Below are 21,092 nucleotides of genomic sequence, written 5' to 3' on the forward strand. Positions count from 1 at the left end.
GGGAGAGGGTGGTGGGGAAATGGACATTGTGGAGGGTATGTGCTATGATGAGTGCTGTGAAATGTGTAAACCTGGCGATTCACAGACCTGTACCCCTGGGGATAAAAATACATTATATGTTTATTAAAATAAAATAAAAATATTAAAATTTTTTAAAAAATATTAAAAATAAAAATATTAAAATATTTTTATTATTTAATTATTATTATAATAGTATATTATTATATTATAATATATAATATAATATATTATAATATTATTATTATAATAAATATTATTATTATTAATATTAATAATTAATATTATTTAATATTTAATAAAATATTAAAATATTTTTATTTTATTTAATATTTAAATTTTTTAAATATTTAAATAATATTTAAATTTTAAATATTTAAATATTTTAAATATTAAATATTAAATATTAAATATTAAAATAAAAATTTTTAAATATTTAAATATTTTTAAATATTTAAAATATTTTTATTTAAAAAATATTAAAATAAAAAAAAAAGCCTCTCTCCTTTGCTGAGTTCCTTCTTAGAAAATGATTTGCCCCCCCTCCCAAAGAAAGAAAATGATTTGCCCACACTGTGCGTGCAATATATAGTATATTTTAAAATCTCTAATCCCAGGCAGTAAACCACTATTAGTAAAGCTTCCTAGAAGATAGCAGGCATCTTATAGAAACATGCCATTCATGCTAATGTTATGTTTACACATACAAGATGGTTCCTAGTAATCAATTTATAATAGTTTAAAAATGGCTAGTAATCAGTTGATTACTGTATTAAAGACATAGGCATGAAGAGTTACAATTTTATCATTGTTATGAAAAATTCTCCTTAACAATCATTCTTTTAGTAGAAGATAACACTTCACATTTCCTACACATTCAAAAGTGGGTTGAGTTTTAAACAGAACCATAAGTAATGAATGACTTTGAAGGTTTCTCTCTGTTCCCATTGGTACTGAACTTACTTTATTTTTAATATGGTTCCCATGTCCTATTTCCTGCTCCTTTCCCCATACCCCTCTAAAGCAATCAGCTCAAGTCTCTTTGGGAAGAAAAATGTTCTAGTAGAAAGGATAATTAAAGGTATTATTTAAAGCAAGATGACAAAATTTAGATTATGGGAAGAGGTATTTTATTTTAAAATAGACTTTAGAACAAGTGTCAGTTGGTGAACTTCTGGTTTCAGTTTATTCCTGAAATGTGGCTTCGATAAGTGGTACTGAACAACTATTTTCAGGGAAGCAAGTTATCTAGTGCAACCTACTCCAAAGCTCATTGTTCTCATTAAAAGATAGAAACTGACAATGAAATCTATATATTACATAGAAATCAAATGTTTTAAAATGGAATGCTAACGTATTAATGGCTTTTGTAGTTGTTTACCCTCAATTTTAAGGGCTCCTCAACTAGAAGTGACTTCTAACCTTCTGGCTTCACATGCCTCACATGGTGCATAGTCCATAATGTCCAAGTACTCAGTATACCAGGGGCTTTATGGGTAAAGGCGCCAATAAGTAACCAAGATGCACATTCGTGCTGTGAACACTCATCTTTCAATAGGAGGCCTCCTTGGGATTGGTGAACTCCTGCGTTTGCTTCCCCATCAGTTCCTGGGTAACAGGGAGGCTACCTGTACCACTTAACTAGAAAGAGTAAGGGCTTCACTACCTAAAGGAATGTCCATAGCACAAGGAATCCACCTGCCCAGGGTGCAGAGCAGAAAGGGGAAGGGAGGCCAGAGGAGTCAGATGTGGGTGTTACCTCGATTGCTAGTTGGAACTGCTCATGTTCCCGCTGCAGCTGCTCTGCTTCGGACAAAGAGCTGGCATTGACCAGGCTGGCGTTGAGCATTGACTCCCCATTGCGGATCCATCCCAGAACCTGGGGAGTTAGGACAAGAACATGGATGAATGGCTTTTGCAACCTCCCCAGAGCCGTGGCTTTCTCCAATGGGTCCTTAAGTCAGACCTTGCTATCTTCTGACTGCACTTGGAGAGAGGACAGGAAGGCTCTGGATAATTAAAATGTTCATCTCTGCCCTCTAACGTGGCACTTTGTGCCATAAGGCACTTACTGTAAGTATCGACCTCATTCTTAGCTACATATATTCCTTTCCACCCTTATTACCTCTCTGTTCCAATTTCCTTACCCATTTAATTTAAACATTATCTGATTGTATTGTATGTCCATTTCTGAAGTTCTTGCTAGAATGTAGAATGGTTAAAGTAAATAAATTCTATATATTGTCATTCTTTTCTCTCTTTAAAAACACAGTTCAGATGCCAACAGCTTGAAATCTTCCAAACCCAGTTACTCCCGTTAGAAACACCCAGTACCCCCACACCATACCACCTTTGTGACTCACCACAGACCTCCTTGTTCAGTGGTTTTGACCTACATTTCAACATCCCACCATACCTCTTCCCCCCAGATGTAAACTTGTGGAAGACTGGGGCAGTATGAGTCATGCTTCGGTCTCACACAGTGCCTAGCACAGTGCCTTATAAATGCTAAGTATGCAGTAATCTTTTTGAAAAAGGGAACAATTATCTATAGACAATACCCAAATTATACCTGAATGGTGGGTCTAACCTCCTGTGCCTTACAAGGTAGTTAAGAAGAGACACATTTGAGCTCTGAAAGATAAACAACCCGAAGGGAGGAGGAAGGAGAAAGAAAACAAGGAAAACAGCATCAATAATCCATACACTGGATCATTAGAAAAAGGGGGAATAAGTTATAATTGATTTAAATTATCTAGAGGCAGTGGCTAGGCTAAGTAAAATTTCTAGGTGACCTTAATTAGTACTGGGGGAAAGAAAGTTCAGCTAGGGAATATTAGAATAGAAGGAGAAACAGTGGAAACCGTCTAGACAGTCCTAGGTGAAATGGGCATGTGGCAACTCTCCAGCTAAGATCTCGAGTCAAGTGCAAATAATCACACTGGAAGAATCAGGCCTTGAAAACACACCTTGTGTCTGGTCACCAGAAAATAGCTAAATATTTTCTTTATTAGGGAGTCTAAGAGTTTGCTTGGAGAGGAGATAAAAATTCTTCTGAAATTTCAAGATCAGTAAATATCATCCATCTGTTACTTCAAGGAAAGGAGAAGATACCACAATCTGTTTCAGATTTTTGCAGATTTTTTTTTTCCCTTCTCTCAACTTCTTCATGCTAAACAATTAGAAAAATACTAAGCCTGGTCTCTCCTATTCCATAATCCTCACAAACATTTCTCAAATTCTTAAGCAGAATATGACTGATGGCATACTGTACATGGGTAACAGTGGGGCGAAAGTCCTGCTGAAGCTGGGCTGTTCGGATTGAGATGTTAATTCATGGCCAGTCTGGCAGATTGTGGATGAGATGCCAAATCTGTAAAGCAATTAGTGGCAGATCTAACGGCTCCGAATGTATGTGTGAAGTCTCTGATGCCAGTGGTGTGCTGGGGCTGGCTGGCTAGAGGTGCTAATGACTTCCAAAAGCTGCCTGTAAGTTTGGGTACATGCATACATGGACGGTATGCCCAAATGCTTCCGCTCTTTGGAAAATGGAGCTCACAATGTATACTTTGAACTATGCAAGTCCTTCTGCCATGATTCATTGCGTTTTGCTTGGTTCAAGATTCATTTGAGGGTGTCACAGAAACATTTACTTTGTGTGCATCACAAATCAACATTTGAGGGGCAATTTGACTCCCTCTGGGCTTCCTGAGTCTTGCTGGCATCTGTTCCTCTCTAGTTTCAGCCAACTGGAAACATCAGTTACAGCTATGGTGGTGGGGATCTCCATACACTAGCTTTCCATTTAGATATCATAGGCTTCAGTCTCTACGTCTTTCTTTAAGTCATGCCACATTCTTGATACGCTTGTTCATTTTTATTTCCCAAATGCTGTTTATAAAGGCATCCCAGGTATCTAAAGCAGGAGATTTTATTTTAGGAAGATAAAAATGCATGTTTCTATTCCATGGTTTAGGTTCAGAGGTGGGACCAATCCCTATAACTGAGTCTGTCCCAGAAGCAGGACTGGCACAGTGAAGAAACACCTGGCCTTTTTACTACCTGGCAAAACCACCCAAGCCTCTGGGCCTCAGTTTTCTCATCTGCAAAGTTCAAATGATAGTGTCTTCCCTTCTTCCAGCAGGGTAGATGCAGTATGCGGTAAGACAGAAAGGCTGGTGATGGTAGAGGTGGTGATTTTTCATTTTGGAGCAAAGCTAGGTAATGCTATGATTCTTCATTTACTCCTCTCACAATGAGAAGGAAAAAAGGCTAGGGCTACTGACTTTTGTTCCAGGATCTGTAGCGCTTACTGCCATATTCTGATGTGATGTGGGAACCCCAGCTGTTTTGTTAGCACCATTCTCTGTTTTCTGATCAGTTGACAACTCTTGTTGGTATAATTTTCTATTTCTGTCATCCTTTATTTTCCCGGTTCATAAAACTGGTTATTTATGCTATGAGCATCCAAATGAGTGCAAGGGAGTAGAGGAAATATTGTAATAAAAATGGTAAAATGTTTTTACTAATCCTGTATGGCCTCAGAAACATCATGTGAAAGTGTTCTGCAAACCATAAAATGTAATGCATAATATGAACATTTTATGTTGATCAGTTATCTTAGGCAACAACTTACCTATAAGTGAGATGACGTTTAAGGGTCACTTTGAATCCTCACATTCCACACTTCTCCCAAAATTAAGACACACGCTCTACAACCACAGGCTACCAGAGAAAGTCATGTCTATAAAAATGAGGGATCCAAGGAGTATTGCTGATTGCTGCTCGGGGACTCAGGAGCTAGCTAAGAATTCAGCTCAGTCTGAACTGAATGTGTGAACTGACAATGGGGACCTACTGTTTCCTCAGGCCAAGGAAGCAGGGGCCAACCCCAGTGAGAAGACTGGATGTGCATGTCCACAAATGATGATGCCATCTAAGCAAGGAGGGCTGTCCCCTGTAACCGGCAGGCTAGGAAGCTGCTTGTATATGGCTGTGTTTTCTCTAGGTCACGCTGACAATAGAGCTATGAGGAGACCCTCAAGGCCTCTGACTGTAAGACCTGCTATTGCTTATGACTTACCACAAGGCACAGTCTTTTTTGAAACTCTGGCCACAGGAGGAATGGCCGATCCCTCTGAGGGTATCTTGAGCCTCGCATATTTCCAGCACTTCTTAGCTCTAAAGATTCACAGTGTATGAGAGTCTATGTGATCATCCTTCCTGGTTTTATAGACTGTAATCATGGGTCTTCTTAATTTTCTCCGTTTTGAAACAAATGCTCATCCCTTTGGTCATCTCTCCCTTGGATCGACCCTGATTCCTATCTGCCTTTATGAACAGTGCAGAGAACTGAACAGAGCAGTATTCTTGACAGAATAATACTCCCTCCTTTGTTTTCACTGTTCATTTTAATCATAAGCAAATTTTGGCTTTACTTGGTCCACAAGGGTAATTTAAGTCAGTGTCTTTAGTAGACAAATAAGTATGATTTCTTTTCCTATATCTTAGAGCCCCACTAGCTTACAAATCCATTTTGGCTTATTTTCTGCTAAAGGCCCTCTTCTGCAGGAATACATATGGAAATTCACTTAGTTTCACGCATCTTCTTGGATTATCTAATAAATGTGAGGTCATCTTCGCCAGAGTAGTAATTTTCCTGGAAAATAGTCAGAGCATTTTGTGGGGCTGGGGAGTGATCTGAACTACTTTTCTAGAAGAAAGGGGGCATCTGAGTGGTCTAGGGTCCTAGACCATGGGCTGTAATCAGGGGAGCGAATTCCCTTAAAGAGTCAGCATTTCTCCAGAGGTGTCTGGGCCATTGATCAAAGATAGAGAACCCTATGTAACCCCAAAAGAACAACAGTCACATTAAATAATTTCATTTGTTCTCAACCTTGACAATAATTTTCAGTCTGACATCTGTGGCATCATCTCCCCTCAAAGCCTCAGTTTAACATAATGGTGGTATAACTACACTACAGCCAAATTTAAACCTCTCATCTATGGGCTCTAATGCCCAAATGTGAAGCAGCGCATTGTTCTCTCTCTTTCCATCCCCATTAATGGCATTTCAATTAAGATGTCCTTTTTCTTTCTTTCTTTTTTCTTTTTTTAGTATATTCAAAAGAGAAACTCTCAAGCTTGTGTCTAAATTTAGCTCTGCTGATCAATACTGACATCTAAATTAACTCCCTCTTTCCAAGTGTCAACAGCTTCCAAATCAATATTTCCTGCTCCACCAACTTCCATCAAACACAAATGCCTTCTATGAAACTGGATCAGACGACTCCCGAAAGAAAGAGCGCTACACTGACAAGGAAAACAAGTTCACCTAATGAGGCATGGTGGCTTAACAAAGCAGCAAAATCCCTTGGCACCTCCCAAGGCTGCTGTCCTTCACAAATGCCTTCGCGGGTTTCCTGCAGACTGACTCAAGCAACCCAGTATGGGTTTGAACTACAATTCCACATGTGTCATCCTCACCATGGTGGGGGGAAGCAACTTTCTCCTGCAGAGAAATTTTCTGTCTTCCAACTCAAGAAACATTGAATAGGAATGTATTCAGAGATCCATCAAGCCTGGAGTATTTGTACATAGACAACCTACTTCCCCATTTGACAAACTACCTATCATCACTCCCAACTCCCCACCCTATATGGAATGTATACTTAGAGGATAAAAAAATCATTTCCATTTTCACGCCAGTCAAGAAGAACATGATCAGGGAGTTAACTTTACTACTAATGTTGGAACAAAATTAAATACAATTAAAAACCAGGAACAAAAGTATCTATTTCATTTTACAGGCAAATAGGAATGATTTTCCTGTTATTTGTTTTGCCCCCTTCGGCAGGCAGGAGTAAGAGTACATGAGCAGCGGAGGGCTCCCATGACCTGTTGGAGCCTGCTGACCCATCAGGTAGGGGTCACCCTTTCTACCAGGCATAGGGCATGCTGTCTTCTCAGAGGTGGTGCTGTGAAGGCCAGGAACATCCCAGCCTATGCCCTGCTAGCGGGCTTCTTTCTATTTCTCCTAGAGCCCTCGGGGCCCAGGAGAGGCAAACCGTGGGACTGTTGATAAAGGAAGCATGGGCTCAAATTCCAGCTAACAAGTCAACAGGCCCTGGGAGCACCAATCCTGTGCTACCTCAGTTTCCCACCTCTAAAATAAACATACGCCCCCTTTCCCCATGGGTCTCTTCTCTTAAAATGAGATTATAAATGAGAAAGAACTTCTCATCTAAAAAGTAAGTACAACCATTATCAACAAGAGTCTCAGAATTTGTATACTCATCACTGCTCTGGGTCTGCTGGGATTTCCACCATGTCTCTCCAGAGATTCAGGTGGGATCCCAGTGTAATTACACAGAGGATGGTCTAGATGGTAGCTCTGTGATCCAGCCTGCCTCGGTGCTCAGTGATATCACCTGCGCGGAGGACAGACCTTTAGCACAGTGGGTGCGGGTTCTGGCTGAGCACTGATTGGGAGAAGTGGAACAGAGAAGACAGTTTTGTCCATTATAATAAATAACAGTATAATAGCGAAGACCGAGGCATTAACAAGAAATACTCGGAATATAAGAAACAGCAATGATTAAATAAAATATGGTGTTTTTGCCCCCTGTTCCACATTAGAGTTAAATAAGACAGTGTAATAGCCACGGTGCCTAAGAAAAAGTGCTTAATAGGAAAAAGTTTCTTGGCTTGGGATTTTTGGGTGGGTCTCTGCCTTCAGGGAGAAGGGGTCTGGATTGCTTAAAAGAGTGTGGAGCAGAAGGGACTATCACGAAGTGTTATGGAACCCCCCCTGCCAGGAAGCCCTCCTAGACCAGTAGAGGGCGGTGACATGCTCTTTGCTCCCTGTGACCATTGTCTGGTGACCTCTCTAAGCTTCAGTGGCCTCATCTGTAAATCGGGAATAAGACCTGCTTCAGAGAACAGTTGTGAGGATTGATGGAGAGATGGGTATAAAAGGTACCCAGCACTCAATAAATTTAACTATTATATATTTTTATTTCTTCAATACCATTGTCTAAATTTTAAAAATCTCCATTCATTATACTGATAATTAAAATTTAGTCTATTCATAATATAAATATGTAATATTTTTAAATGCGTCATTGGTTCCTGTGTTTTCCTAGAGGTTCCTAGAGACCTGGGTAAGTCCTTTGGTAAAACGGCTAGTACAACATCTCATACAGATAACACAATCTTTTTTTCTTAAATTGACTTTAATAGGGCAAGACAATTTTCTTACAAGCTGCCCCTGCATATTGAAAAGAATGGGGGAAACTGACCCCACTGACTCTCAACTACATGTCAGGCCCTGCACGAGGCACTCAGGGGCCCCACGTTAACCAACGGGGCTCTAAACCCTGACCATGTTTATTGACATGGATTTGACAAGGATTTGCATTTCACACAAACTGCGTGTCAGGCTGGAGGACGGAAAGGAAGAGAAGAGGCTCAGTGACTGAGGACGACTTTGGAAAGTTCCGAATGCGCTTGTTAGATTTTTAGGAGAGAAAAAGGATACATTTGTAGTTTGCATCTTGTACCATCTTGTACTGGAGGGGCCAGGCTCACCTGTTTGACCTCGGCCTGCAGGTGCCGCAGCTGGAGGCACTGTTCCAGCCGCTTATGGGTCTGCTCTGCGTTGAGCTCCAATTCGTGTTGCTTCTCATGAAGGAACTCCAGTAGCTCTTGCACCTGGGCTGCCAGATCGATGTCTTTCTCACAGATTAACTCAATTCCTGATTAAAAAAAAAAAAAAAGGAAACAAGGAGAAATGAGGTAGTAGGACAAAGACCCTATTTCCTGCAAGAGGCACAGGAAAGCAGGAATGCGGAAACAGCCAGGAGCAGTGCCCTCCTGCCTTTACACATCCCTCTGGGAAGCTGGACAATGTCAGAACGGACTTTTGTTCAGGGTGTCCAAACCATGCCACCTCTTTCGGATGATCTGATCCTTTGCTTGGGATCAGCTGGGGTTACAGAGAGAGGTGATTCTCTGGGAGTCCACCCCAGAGAAGAAAGCCTTCGGCAGTCCTTGCTGGGGGATTTGCTAACACCCATAATATTCACAAGCAAGGCCCTGGACCATATTGGGAAATATGAAACAAAACCGAAAATGACCTGTCTCAGGAGCTTCTGCCAAAGGCACACTCGCTTAGCTGGTCTGATGCAATTTATACTCAGATGGCAAGTTTATTCTGATGAGAATCTCTGGGCAGGGGGATTTTATTAGCCGACTACTCAGGCCCCCTAAAAAAAAGCAACTCTTAGAAATACATGCTAGCTTTCATACATTTCTTCAACACAGGCAAACACCACTGATAAACACACCCCAGCAATACCGCAGGGGTACTGAGTGCTTCTCCATTTACAAAAACCATGTTAAAGGTGCGCCCACACAAGGACAGTTTGCTCACCGTTCTGCTTTTTCAAAACAATGCATAAGCCCAGTCAGCCGCTGGCAGGAGCTCCCAATGTTTATGGATACGTCACCCAGCATTAATTAACTGCCAACTGTCTGATCTGTGATGGGATCTCGAGTCAATACCCGCCAGGCGGAAGCTGTGGCTCCATTCTTTGTCCACCTTCCTCTCTACCTGCCTTTTTCTTTTTTTAAAGACTGATTTATTTATTTGAGAGAAAGAGAGAGAGAGAGAGAGCATGCAGGGGGAGGGGAGAGGGAGAGAGAATCTCAAGCAGATTCCATACTGAGCACGGAGCCCAACCCGGGGCTCAACCTCATGACCCTGAGATCATGACCTGAGCCGAAACCAAGAGTCAGACGCTCAACCCACTGAGCCACCCAGGCGCCCCTCCTTACTTGTCCTATATGCCTCTCCCAACACACAGGTGTGGACACACACACACTTTCTCTCCAGCGAGCTGAAGCTTGTATCTATCCATCGTCACCAGCAGGATTAGAGCAGCCTTTCTCAAACAGATCTGTGTTTTGGAGTGAGGGGACCGCCTTGGTTATCAAAGGCCTTCTTGTCTGCTAGTGGCTTGAATTTGACTCCTACCTTAGCTCCTGTAGGCTATGTGAGGAGTGTGTTAGCTTTGGAGCCAGGCCTGAGTCAGAATCCTGGACATGGCAAGTTATCTAAGCCGTCAGAAGCTTTGCTTTCCTCCTGAAATAAACAATTTTACATATCTGCCTACCTCATGAACTCCCTGCTCAGGAGCTCACTGGGAGGATTAAATGAGATAATGCACGTGGAGCCTGTACATAACATCGTACACACAGACCCATGGCTGTCCTGATTCTTGACTCTTCAGCTCTCAACTCTCTGCCTTCTTGCGTTCATGCCCTCTTGGTTGCTATCTGCCTCCAACTTGATGAAAATGGTAATTTACTGTATTGTTTCTTGGTTCTGACTGATTCAACCTTGCCCAGACCCATAGCTTTACAAAAATCCCAAGTCTGGATTGCTTGCCTCCTTCTGACCCCTGACTCCACCCGGCTCTGCAGTTTCTCAGTTCAGTCCGGATCCTTTCCCTGGCTCCCCATCCTGTCGTCTACGACCCAGTGCAGCTGTGCTCCTGATGCTGACAAACAGGGACCCAACCATCAATGGGAATGGGACTAAAATTCCTAAAGGGTAATGTATTTCCATGGGGATCACACCCCAAGGAGTCTGCCAATCTCAGGGTATAGTCACCTAAAAATAAGTCCCCTCTGGGAGACTTCCCCAACACTCTGACTCACATCATCAGAAACTCATCACCACCACCAACACACCTGCCGGATACAGTTGGGGGAGTGTTAAGGAGAGTGTACACATGCAAGGGAAATTCATTTCTAGAGGCAAAAATAGTGTTTTATGTAAGGACAATATGGAAGAGTGGAAAAAACTTCTGGTGTTACATGGTAATAATTTCAGTATCTTTTCATGTTTATTTTTTTCTACCAGTTTCATAATTCCAAATCCCAGCTCCTGAAATATCTGTGGGAGACAGAGGAGAACAGCTTGTTCTTTTGGCAGTCAGCTCCCTCCGGTTCCTATTTTCAATTACCAAGGGGACAAGGTAGAGCATCTCCTTGACTGAAATAAAAAATAAGAAGAAATACAAAAATTTCTATCTCTACAGTGCCCAGCACAGTGAGATGACCCTTGACTCCCATAGTTCCTTTCTGGAAATGTAATTCAAGCTCCATCTGAGGGAGCAGAAGCTCTTCCCTGCTTTCAGCCACAATGCAGGTTTTCTCCAGCTCCTTTTCATTCCGCAGGCATCTCTGGTGTTTAGTATGCTGAGCTTGGGCAAAGTGTCTTTTTCTGGGAAGCCTGTGGCTTACCTCTGCCACCTAGCATGTAAATGGGCTCTAGAAGTCAGTAAGCTTGTCAAAGGGGCCAGCACTTGCAGAGGACACCACCCTCAGCCGACTCTCAGCCTGCCCCGAGACTCCAGGCCTTCACATGCATCTACCTCCCTTGGTACTGTTTTATGGGGGATGAACACAGGAAATAATATGGGGGAAGACAACACCTACTGCACTTCTGCTCTCAACTGCGTGTCGTGCTGTGGAGGGAGGGAATGGGAGGAACCCAAAATGGCACCTAGGAGGATGGAAATTCACTCCTCCCTCCCACTGCCCACACACGTCGACGCAAGTCCCAGTCAAATTGCATTAACTAATAAATACCCATCAATCCACAGCAAATAGTTTGCTTGTGTTCACATTACTGTTCTCAGTCTATTCCCAGTCCTGTTTTCCTAGGGGCTCTCAGAAATGCAGCAAGACGTGTGTGCTCTTTCCATCAAAGAGGGAGATAGTGTGTCGGTGTCTTTAGGGCAAGTTGTACTGATGTGTTCCACAATGTTCTGTATGCTTCGTTCCCTCAGAACATTCCTGTTCAGGGTGGTTCCTTATTAACTTGTCCCTGTTCTCACAGGAATGCAGGCTCCCTTGGTGCCAGGGACACACATCTTCTATATCTCTGTTTCCTCAGCACCAACACAGTGCTTGGCTCGTAACACCCAACAGAGAAGGTCTTCTGGTGAACACCTGGCCTCTGCAAGGAAGGGCTCAGGTCACATGCTGTGGTGGAAAGCACCTGCGAGTTCTGGGAAAGGACAGAGTTAGGTTGGAATTGATGTTCTGCCCCATTAACAGTGAATCTCTGGGCTCTACATCTTCTCTGAGCTTGGGTAAGGACAATTCCAATGATGGTTTCTGGGGTGTCGTAGGACATAGTAAGATTAGGTACATACAGTGCTGGGCATTTAGTAGGCTCAAAATATCCATGTTTCTACTTTTTAAAACATATTCATTATTGATTACTAATAAAACTGCAAAATGGCTTGTAAAAATGTAAATATAAAATTGTACCGTGAGGTATTTATGGACTTGCTCAGTGTACGTCATTAGCAACTGTGATGGTCTGGGTGGTCTTAGACCAGTGCTCTCAATCTTGGCTCACATTAAATCTGCAGAACTTTAAAAATCACCATGTCCTTGCTATATGTAGAAGAATGAAACTTGACCATTCTCTTACACCGTACACAAAGATAAACTCGAAATGGATAAAAGACCTCAACGTGAGACAGGAATCCATCAGAATCCTCGAGGAGAACATAGGGAGTAACCTCTTTGATATCAGCCACAGCAACTTCTTTCAAGATATGTCTCCAAAGGCGAAGGAAACAAAGGCAAAGATGAACTTCTGGGACTTCATCAAGATAAAAAGCTTCTGCACAGCAAAAGAAACAGTCATCAAAACAAAGAGGCAACCCACGGAATGGGAGAAGATATTTGCAAATGACAGTACAGATAAAAGGTTGATATCCAGGATCTATAAAGAACTCCTCAAACTCAACACACACAAAACAGATAATCATATTAAAAAATGGGCAGAAGATATGAACAGACACTTCTCCAAGGAAGACATACAAATGGCTACCAGACACATGAAAAAATGTTCATCATCACTAGCCATCAGGGAGATTCAAATCAAAACCACATTGAGATACCACCTTACACCAGCTAGAATGGCCAAAATTAGCAAGACAGGAAACAACGTGTGTTGGAGAGGATGTGGAGAAAGGGGAACCCTCTTACACTGTTGGTGGGAATGCAAACTGGTGCAGCCACTTTGGAGAACAGTGTGGAGATTCCTCAGGAAATTAAAAATAGATCTTCCCTATGACCCTGCAATTGCACTGCTGGGTATTTACCCCAAAGATACAGATGTAGTGAAAAGAAGGGCCATCTGTACCCCAATGTTTATAGCAGCAATGGCCACGGTCGCCAAACTGTGGAAAGAACCAAGATGCCCTTCAACGGATGAATGGATAAGGAAGATGTGGTCCATATACACTATGGAGTATTATGCCTCCATCAGAAAGGACGAATACCCAACATGGACAGGACTGGAAGAGATTATGCTGAGTGAAATAAGTCAAACAGAGAAAGTCAAGTATCATATGGTTTCACTTATTGGTGGAGCATAACAAATAATATAGAGGACAAGGGTAGATGGAGAGGAGAAGGGAGTTGAGGGAAACTGGAAGGGGAGGTGAACCATGAGAGACTATGGACTCTGAAAAACAACCTGAGGGTTTTGAAGGGGCGGGGTGGGAGGGTGGGGGAACCAGGTGGTGGGTATTAGGGAGGGCACAGATTGCATGGAGCACTGGGTGTGGTGAAAAAACAATGAATACTGTTACGCTGAAAAAAAAAAAATTTATTATTAAAAAAAAAAAAAATCACCATGTCCTTGGCCATACCCCAGAGCAGTAACAGGAGACTCTCTGTGGGTGGGACCCAGGCACCAGGAAGTCTTAAAGTTCCCAGGGTGATTCAAAATGTAACCAAAAGGGGAAACCACTGGGTAATGTGGTACCATGGCCAGCAACCTGGGGACAGAGATATTCTTTATGCTATACTGGGTCAGCAGAATGGTTGGCACTGTGTTTGTTTATGGTCCAAGGCTACAGCTAGTAATGTCACTGTACTCTCTTCTGCTGCCAGGCTGAGGGTACCACTTTAACTCCCTCAAGGAGAGAGAGGTGGCTATGGTCTAGGGTAAGATCTAGGTATTCCTGCCTATGCTACCTGGAGGTGTTCTTTGTGCCTTGATATCAGCCTGCCTCAGTGAGAGACTAGCCCTCCCCTCCTCGCTCCTCATTCTGGGCCACTCCCTCAATGTAACACCTGGTTCAGAAATGACAAAGTCCTTTAATCGGGTTTTTAGATTGGCATTCTCAAGCCTGGACGTACAACAGAATCATCTGGGAAGTTAAAAAAAAAAAATCTGGGTCGACTCCAGACCAATTAAGCAAGACTCCCTGAAAGGTGGGGCCCAGACCTTGGTCCTTATAAGTTCTGTAGGCGATTCTGAATCTGCAGCCAGACTGAGAACGCCTATATCTACATTCTCTTCCCCTCCACTCAGCTTCCATCAGATCCACATTCCCATGAACCCCAGAGTAGCTTCCATTTTGGAAAAACACAGGCCTTTTCTCTCCTTTTATGATGCAAGTGAAATTATTTGTGGCCCCTTATTTTTTCCTACATCTGTTCCACCCACATTGATGTTCACTCCATTAACTAAGCAAATACTCTTACTAAAAACATGCAATGTACCAGACATCAGCACTCTGCCAGATGCTGGGGATGGAAAGAGGAGGAAGAAAGAGGTCTGTCCTCACGCTGCTGCAGAAGCTACAGGGACACACGGCTGCAGGAGAAGGCAGTGCGAGCTAGAATACAATTGTAACAAATCACAGCTACCAAGCTTTCTTGAGCCCTTACCATGCTCACGCATTATTGCCCTGCATCGTCATGATGACCCTGTGAGCTGGGTATTCTTACAACTGCCGTCTTCTGGGGGAAGGTGAGGCTTGGAAAGACTGGGTAGGGAGGGTGTGGCTGGGTCCCAAGCCAGGCACTGTTCCCCTCCCAGCCATACTCTGAGCTCTACGCTCAAGAAAGATGCCCACCAAACTTCATTTAATTTTTACTTATTTTCAAATGCTAGGGCTAGGTTCTTCCCAACACATAAAAACTTTAAGTATCATTGCCACAGATCCCAAAGATTTTTCATTTAAAAACCTTGCATAAAGAAAGCTTGAGGCTTTGATTAGACCACAAAAGCAACACATCCATGAGATGGGCAGCTCTTCTGATTCCTCAGGCCACGGGGAATAGTCATGTGGTCAGACTACACTGGAGAGACCTGCGGCCTAGCCACTGGGGGTGGGTAGGCTGCCTCATCATGACAAGCACGAACTGGAGGGGCCTGTAGGAATCCAGGCCCACCTCCCACACCAGACAGAAGAAGAAAGGTCTAAAGAGAAAGAATGGGAACTTTCCAAAGGCAGGCTGCTAGCTGATGGTGGAACTGGACCTTGACTTCAGCCAGCGTGTCTTCTCCAACTTGACTCTTTCCAGCAAAACCTGGCACCTCCCCACTCCCACCTCCTGGCCGAAACAGAAAATGCTACAGGAGAGAGGAGAGAATGATGAGCAAGTGGAGCAAGTGTTCCTGTTTCGCCTTCTGTTCCTAAGGCTAGTGCTGACTTGAGCAAAGGCTTTGCTTTGGTTAGAGCCGCTGGCACACCAGAGGAATTTAGTGGGACCTGCCTCAACGTCACAAATTGCACACCCGAAAATAAGTGTGTGGCAATTCCCTACTTCCATTTAGTCCTACCAAATCAAAGCATAAGACCTTCATTAATTCAGCACAGAGGGCTAAACACCGACCAAAAGCTTAATTTTGTTAATTGTCCTTTTTCTAAGACAGCAGCTTATTTTACCTTGAATTCAAATATAGTTTACTAGACACATATCATCAATGACTAAGACATTTGCTGCCTCAGTTGGGGGTCTCTGAAGTCCTACATTCCTCAACCCCCCAGGGACAAGACCCTGCCCCGCTGGGCCCACCCCCAACCTCCACCCCACCCCTCAGCTACAGCAGAAGCCTGTTCTCCCTTCCTCCAAGCCAGAGACAAGGTAGAGGCCTCCTTAGCAGGACCCAGTATTCAGCAGCAGACAGGAAGGGAGCATCCCTGAAAGCCCCGGATGCATTTCCTTCGAAGCCTCCCGGACTATGCCAGCTAAACAGCTACCCCCAGCTAGCTGGGGTAGGAGCAGGGGAACAGTCAGTCCCAGCACAGAGGGCTCAAGAGGCCCATCAAGCCTCTTTTGACAAAGCCCATTTCTAGATCAGGACACTGGGTGTGGGCAGCCCATCTGCCGGAGGTGTTTTCACCCATTCAGCCCGAAAGGTGCAGGAGGCTGCCAAGCACTGCTAACCCGCAGTCACAGGCCATCTTGAGGGACTGCCAGCTCCTGGTCGGCTTTCCGTTACCATGGATACCTGGCTCTTGGGACAGAGAGGGGCTTGCCTGGGTCACACCAGCACCTGGGTACAAAATGCCGCAGTTTCCAGCAGACCAGCCTCCCCTCCTGCCAGATGCATCAGTACTGAGGGACGAAGGTTGAGCACCCCTGCAAGGCTTCTCTGTCCCAGCCTCTCTCCCAGGTCCTGTTCATTCTCTCATGGTTCCTACCCTTAGCTGGGCGCCAGCTATCGTGAGCCTCAGAAGCATAAGCTCTACCGTGAAACCCTGAGTCCAAGTAAGGTTCTCAGCTGCAGAGAAAGGATCATGGTTCCCCCTCCTTCCCTAATAAAACCTTGAAGATGTACAAGCCATTGCCAAGCATGTGTCTCAAAGTTTCGCGGGCACATGATTTCCCTGGAGATTTTGTTAACACAGAGATTCAGATGTGTTAAATCTGGGATGAGGGCTGGGATACCTCCACCTTTCTAATGGGCTCTTAAGCGATGCTGGCGCTGCTGGTCCGGGGGCCCTCACTTTGAGTAGATCCTAGATTCGTGGTGTGTCAGCACTCCCTGGAGGGCTTGGCAGAAACACAGACTGTTGGGCCCCACCCTAAGAGATTCTGAGACAGCAGGTTCTATGGACCCTTAAACTTGCCTGGGGTTCTCAGCCCTGGCTGCACCGTGGATCACCCGAGGAGGTTTTTCGGCTGATGCCCAACTCCCGTTCAGATGTAGTTAAATCAGAATCTCTGGGCTTGGGGCCTGGCACTACCATTTTTAAAAGAGCTCCCAGTGCCCCCGCCGCCCCGACCCCAAGAGACTGCAGTGGGAATGGTCCTTCCTGGACTGTACTGAGTAAACAAGCCCGGGCAGCTGCAGCTGTTCGCAACACAAAAAAAGATTCACGGAAGGACGATGCTGAGCAGGCAAACAGAATTTACCAGACTGTCTTTCCTCCAGTTAGAGTCAGAAGTCTCTTTGAGTACTGTTATTTATTCTTTCAGGTCCTTAAAACAAACACTGTCCCCTATAGTCCCGTTTGTGGGCTAACGTCTGCTGGGAATCTCATGATTCTAAATATCCTTCAGAGTCAACAGGGACATGGCCAACTGTGTTTTTAAGAGCTGATGGCCTGAACCCCTGTCTGCCTCTTCCCGGAGGGTGAAGAACCAGAGCCAAGGAGGACCCGGGGCTGGGGGGCAGGCTGACAGCAGGGTGGGGTGTAGAGACTGTGTCCCAGCACTCTACTGGCATGTGTCCCTGTGAGTGACTTCTTGTCCTCTGAACTAGCTGGACCATGGGACTGCCATGGCTCTCTCTGGTTCTAACACCAAAGGCCATTGTGGAGAGCACTAGGTGTCCCAGGAAGGGTTCATGCATTTGCTGGAGGGACAGTGCATAAAGCTTGAACATGAAAAGAAGTGAAATCTGGGTGACTCCTCCGTGGTTTCTTGAGAAGTTATAAAATTCTATGACCCTGCCATAAATTTTTATCAGCACTTCTAACACACACAGACTGGTGATTTAAAAAAAATAAGGTGGGGGGGGCTTTCTGAGAGGCCTGGAGACCAGGAGCTGCCCTGGGGGTGGAAGACAGGAGACAGGGTTGGGGGGTTGAAGAGCAAACATCTACAGGTTTGAATACAATTCACACAGCAGGCTGGCTGCTTCTGGAGCCTGCCTTGTTTGTTTCTGGAGGCTGTTTTTTCTGAATCTGTGCAAATTTGTTTCCCCCATTCTCTGCATGGCACCAAGAGACCCTGGCCCTATCCTCCTCTCTACCAGAGCCTAACTGGGCAATCTCGGACAAATGATTCCAGTTCTCACGCATTAGTTTTCTTTAAAGTAGCAAACACCTCTGTCCCCATGTCTGGGGGAATAAAGCGGATGAGCAGAGTGGCCGTGCCAGCTGGAGTTGGGCTGGCCTGCTTGTTTTCATCGTCTCCCTGTCGCAAGGAGGAGGATGGGGGAGCTCACCCACCTGAGGCCTGGACCTCCATGATGTACTGGTGCAGATCTTGCCCTTGCTGGATGACCTCGAAAGTCATGTTGTTCATGGCTAGCTTCCGCTCTGTGTGGCGCTGCAGCCGTTGCTCGGCCAGCGTCAGATCCTCCGTGTTGAAGTCATTCATCTGCCGGAGCAGGTCCTCATTCCAGGCATCCAGCTCTGCCGTCACCTGTAAGGGAATGACTGTCAGGACCGGCTCACAGGTCCATGAAAGACTGTGAGACTGAAGCCTTAGTCACCAAGCCCATAATTGGATCCTTCTCCACTTTGCGGGTATTGGACTCCTGAGCCCGGGTGAAGCCCCAGGGCACGCCTGTCACTTCACTCTCCACGTGTTTCTGTGTCTATAGCCATAGCCGACAAACCACAGCAAATGCTGGGTAAGTTACAGTCCATCAAGTTTTTGCATATGCCATCCTGTTCCACCACCCCACCCCCATGACCTGGAGAGGCAGGTAGTGGGGAGATCTCCAGGTGCCTCTTACCGAGCAGGAAGCTGGCCTTCGCTCAGACAGATGCAACCTGACCAGAGCTCACCCTGCTGGTGAGGTGCACGTCTGTGGACAGAGCTCAGTTCTTCTGACTGCAAAGGCTTTGTCTGCCATACCACAAGGGCTACTCTTGACCTCAGGACCTCAGAAAGCAAATATGGAGGCTCGCTCTTTCCGAGACACAGAAACTGAGGGTTGGAGAGACCTGTGAATGGCCGGAGGTTACACACTCAGAGCTGGTGTCCATCAAGCACGAGGGTCTCCTCGTGGTTCCCTTATTTGATCATGCAGGATGCTCTCTGCAAAGGCTGACACCTGGACATGGTGACTCAAGGTGTCACCAGACTGCAGATGTCTAGAAATCCCAAGCAGATTATACGCTGTCAAAAGGCATAATGATTCTACTGAAGATGGAAGCACATAATGAATGGAAACTGCTCTCTCGTGAACTTGTTAACTGGTTCCTGCCCTACACCCTCGCCCATGTGACCCCTGGTCCACCCTCACAGAGGTGAATGCCCAGAGAGGCTGAATTCTACGCTGCTTTTACAAAAGCCGCACTCCCCGACGGGACCTCAGCAGAGCCAAAAGAGCACTGGCACATAATCTTTGAGTCAGAGAACTCCTCTGATATGTTTACAGGTCCACTGTCGCATGCTCAAACCTGCTCGGTAGCCCTGGGACGGCCACGGCACAGGGAATACCACTTCTTCTCTGAGAAGAGGAAATGAAAGCCTCACCCCCCACCAGTGGCACGATGGCCCAGGCAGCTCAGGCACAAATCCCAGAGCCCCTGCTCAGTGATTTGTATTATGGTGTCTCCCCCACACCACTGACATGGGACATGACCTCCCCAGCTGACCAGCACTGCCATTCTGGGAAATCAGGGGACGGGGGGGGGGGGGAAAGAAAACCAGCTTGAGGGAGCTGGGAAATGGCACACTTAACATCTCTCGCTGGGGCCATGCAGACTAGGATGGGAAAGGCAAGCGGTCTGGTGTGAGAGGCTGCCATCTGGGGCACACGACTCCATTTGTGTCTAACAGTAAGACCTTTCTTCATGGAAAGGGTAGTTGCTATCTTGGAAGCAGAGATAGGGGAATTGTAAAAATACCATCTTTATCGTCCTAGGCTCCCATCTCATTGCCCCACATCTTTTCAGGTCAACTAAGGAACCCATGGAGCTCAGTGGGAAAACCTATTATCTACTTATCCTGGGGAGTCCTTGGGGATCTGGGAACCAGCAGGCTGACGGGTAAGACATGGTTTTGTTGTATCCCATCTTTGAAAAGGACTTCATTCTCTAACTAGAGAAAGAGTTAAACAGAGAAGAACAAGAGAAATAATAGATTTATACTTTATGGGATGAATAAGCCTATCTAGACAAGGCCTCTAAATATATGTTTTTCCTTCCTGCATTTAAAAAAGTTGAAGTACGATTTACATATGATTAGATGCATATATTTAATTAGGCATTCAGTTCTAGGAGTTTTGACTCATTTTATCCATCCACGTGGCCATTACCAAAAACAAAATAGGAACGTTTCCATCAGCCTAGGGAATGTGCTGGTTGTGCCCCTTTCCGGTCAATTCCTGCCCAACCTCACCCCCTGGCAGGCCTCAGGTACCACTTTCTGATTTCTATCACTGTGGATGTAGTTTTGCCTTCTCTTGGATTTCATACTAATGAAATCATACAGTATGTACTCTTTCAGGTCTGGCTTCTTGTATCCAACATGCCACATTTAAGATTCATCCATGTTGTCGTATGTATGAGCAGTGCATGCCTTGCTGCTGCTGGGTACTGTCCCATCGTGTAGACAGACCACAGTTCACGTATCCATTCTCTGGCTGATGGCCACTTGGGTTGTTCTCAGTGTTTGGCTATTATGAGTATGGTTGATGTGAAAGTTCTTATTCAAGTCTTTCTGTGGCCACGGGTTTTCATTTCTCTTGCGAGTTCCCTAGGAGTGCGATCACAGGGTCCTATGGGAGGTGCGCGTTAGACATTCCCAACAGCAATTCTACATCCATTGGGAATATATGAAAGTTCCCCTCACCATCATTAGGTATCATCAGTCTCTTAGTCATCCTGGTGGGCACGAAGTGATATCTCATTATGGTTTTAGGTTACTAATCATGATGGGCACATTTTTATACACTTATTGGCCATTTGTATTCACTTTTGTAAACTGGCTTTTCACGTCTTTTCTGAAAAGAGGTTAATTATCTTTGCCTCATGGATTTATAAGAGCTCTTAACATATGCT

The 21,092-nt window shown here is 44.8% G+C and overlaps 1 protein-coding gene across 1 annotated transcript in view; it reads right to left on the minus strand.

Moving 5' to 3' along the window:
* Positions 1 to 21,092, minus strand: part of LOC308345505 (kalirin-like) — a gene marked incomplete at its 3' end in the record, with an annotated part of 186,222 nt that overhangs the window by 89,424 nt on the left and 75,706 nt on the right. The window contains exons 6-8 of the mRNA XM_080807708.1: positions 18,306 to 18,501; positions 8,608 to 8,774; positions 1,778 to 1,897 (exon numbers count right to left, since the gene is read on the minus strand). Of these exons, the coding sequence (XP_080663834.1) occupies positions 1,778 to 1,897; positions 8,608 to 8,774; positions 18,306 to 18,501 (483 nt within the window). The remainder of the gene's footprint in view (positions 1 to 1,777; positions 1,898 to 8,607; positions 8,775 to 18,305; positions 18,502 to 21,092) is intronic.

The sequence above is a fragment of the Martes martes genome, assembly GCF_963455335.1.
Source record: "Martes martes genome assembly, chromosome: 1".
Classification (NCBI taxonomy): Eukaryota; Metazoa; Chordata; class Mammalia; order Carnivora; family Mustelidae; genus Martes; species Martes martes.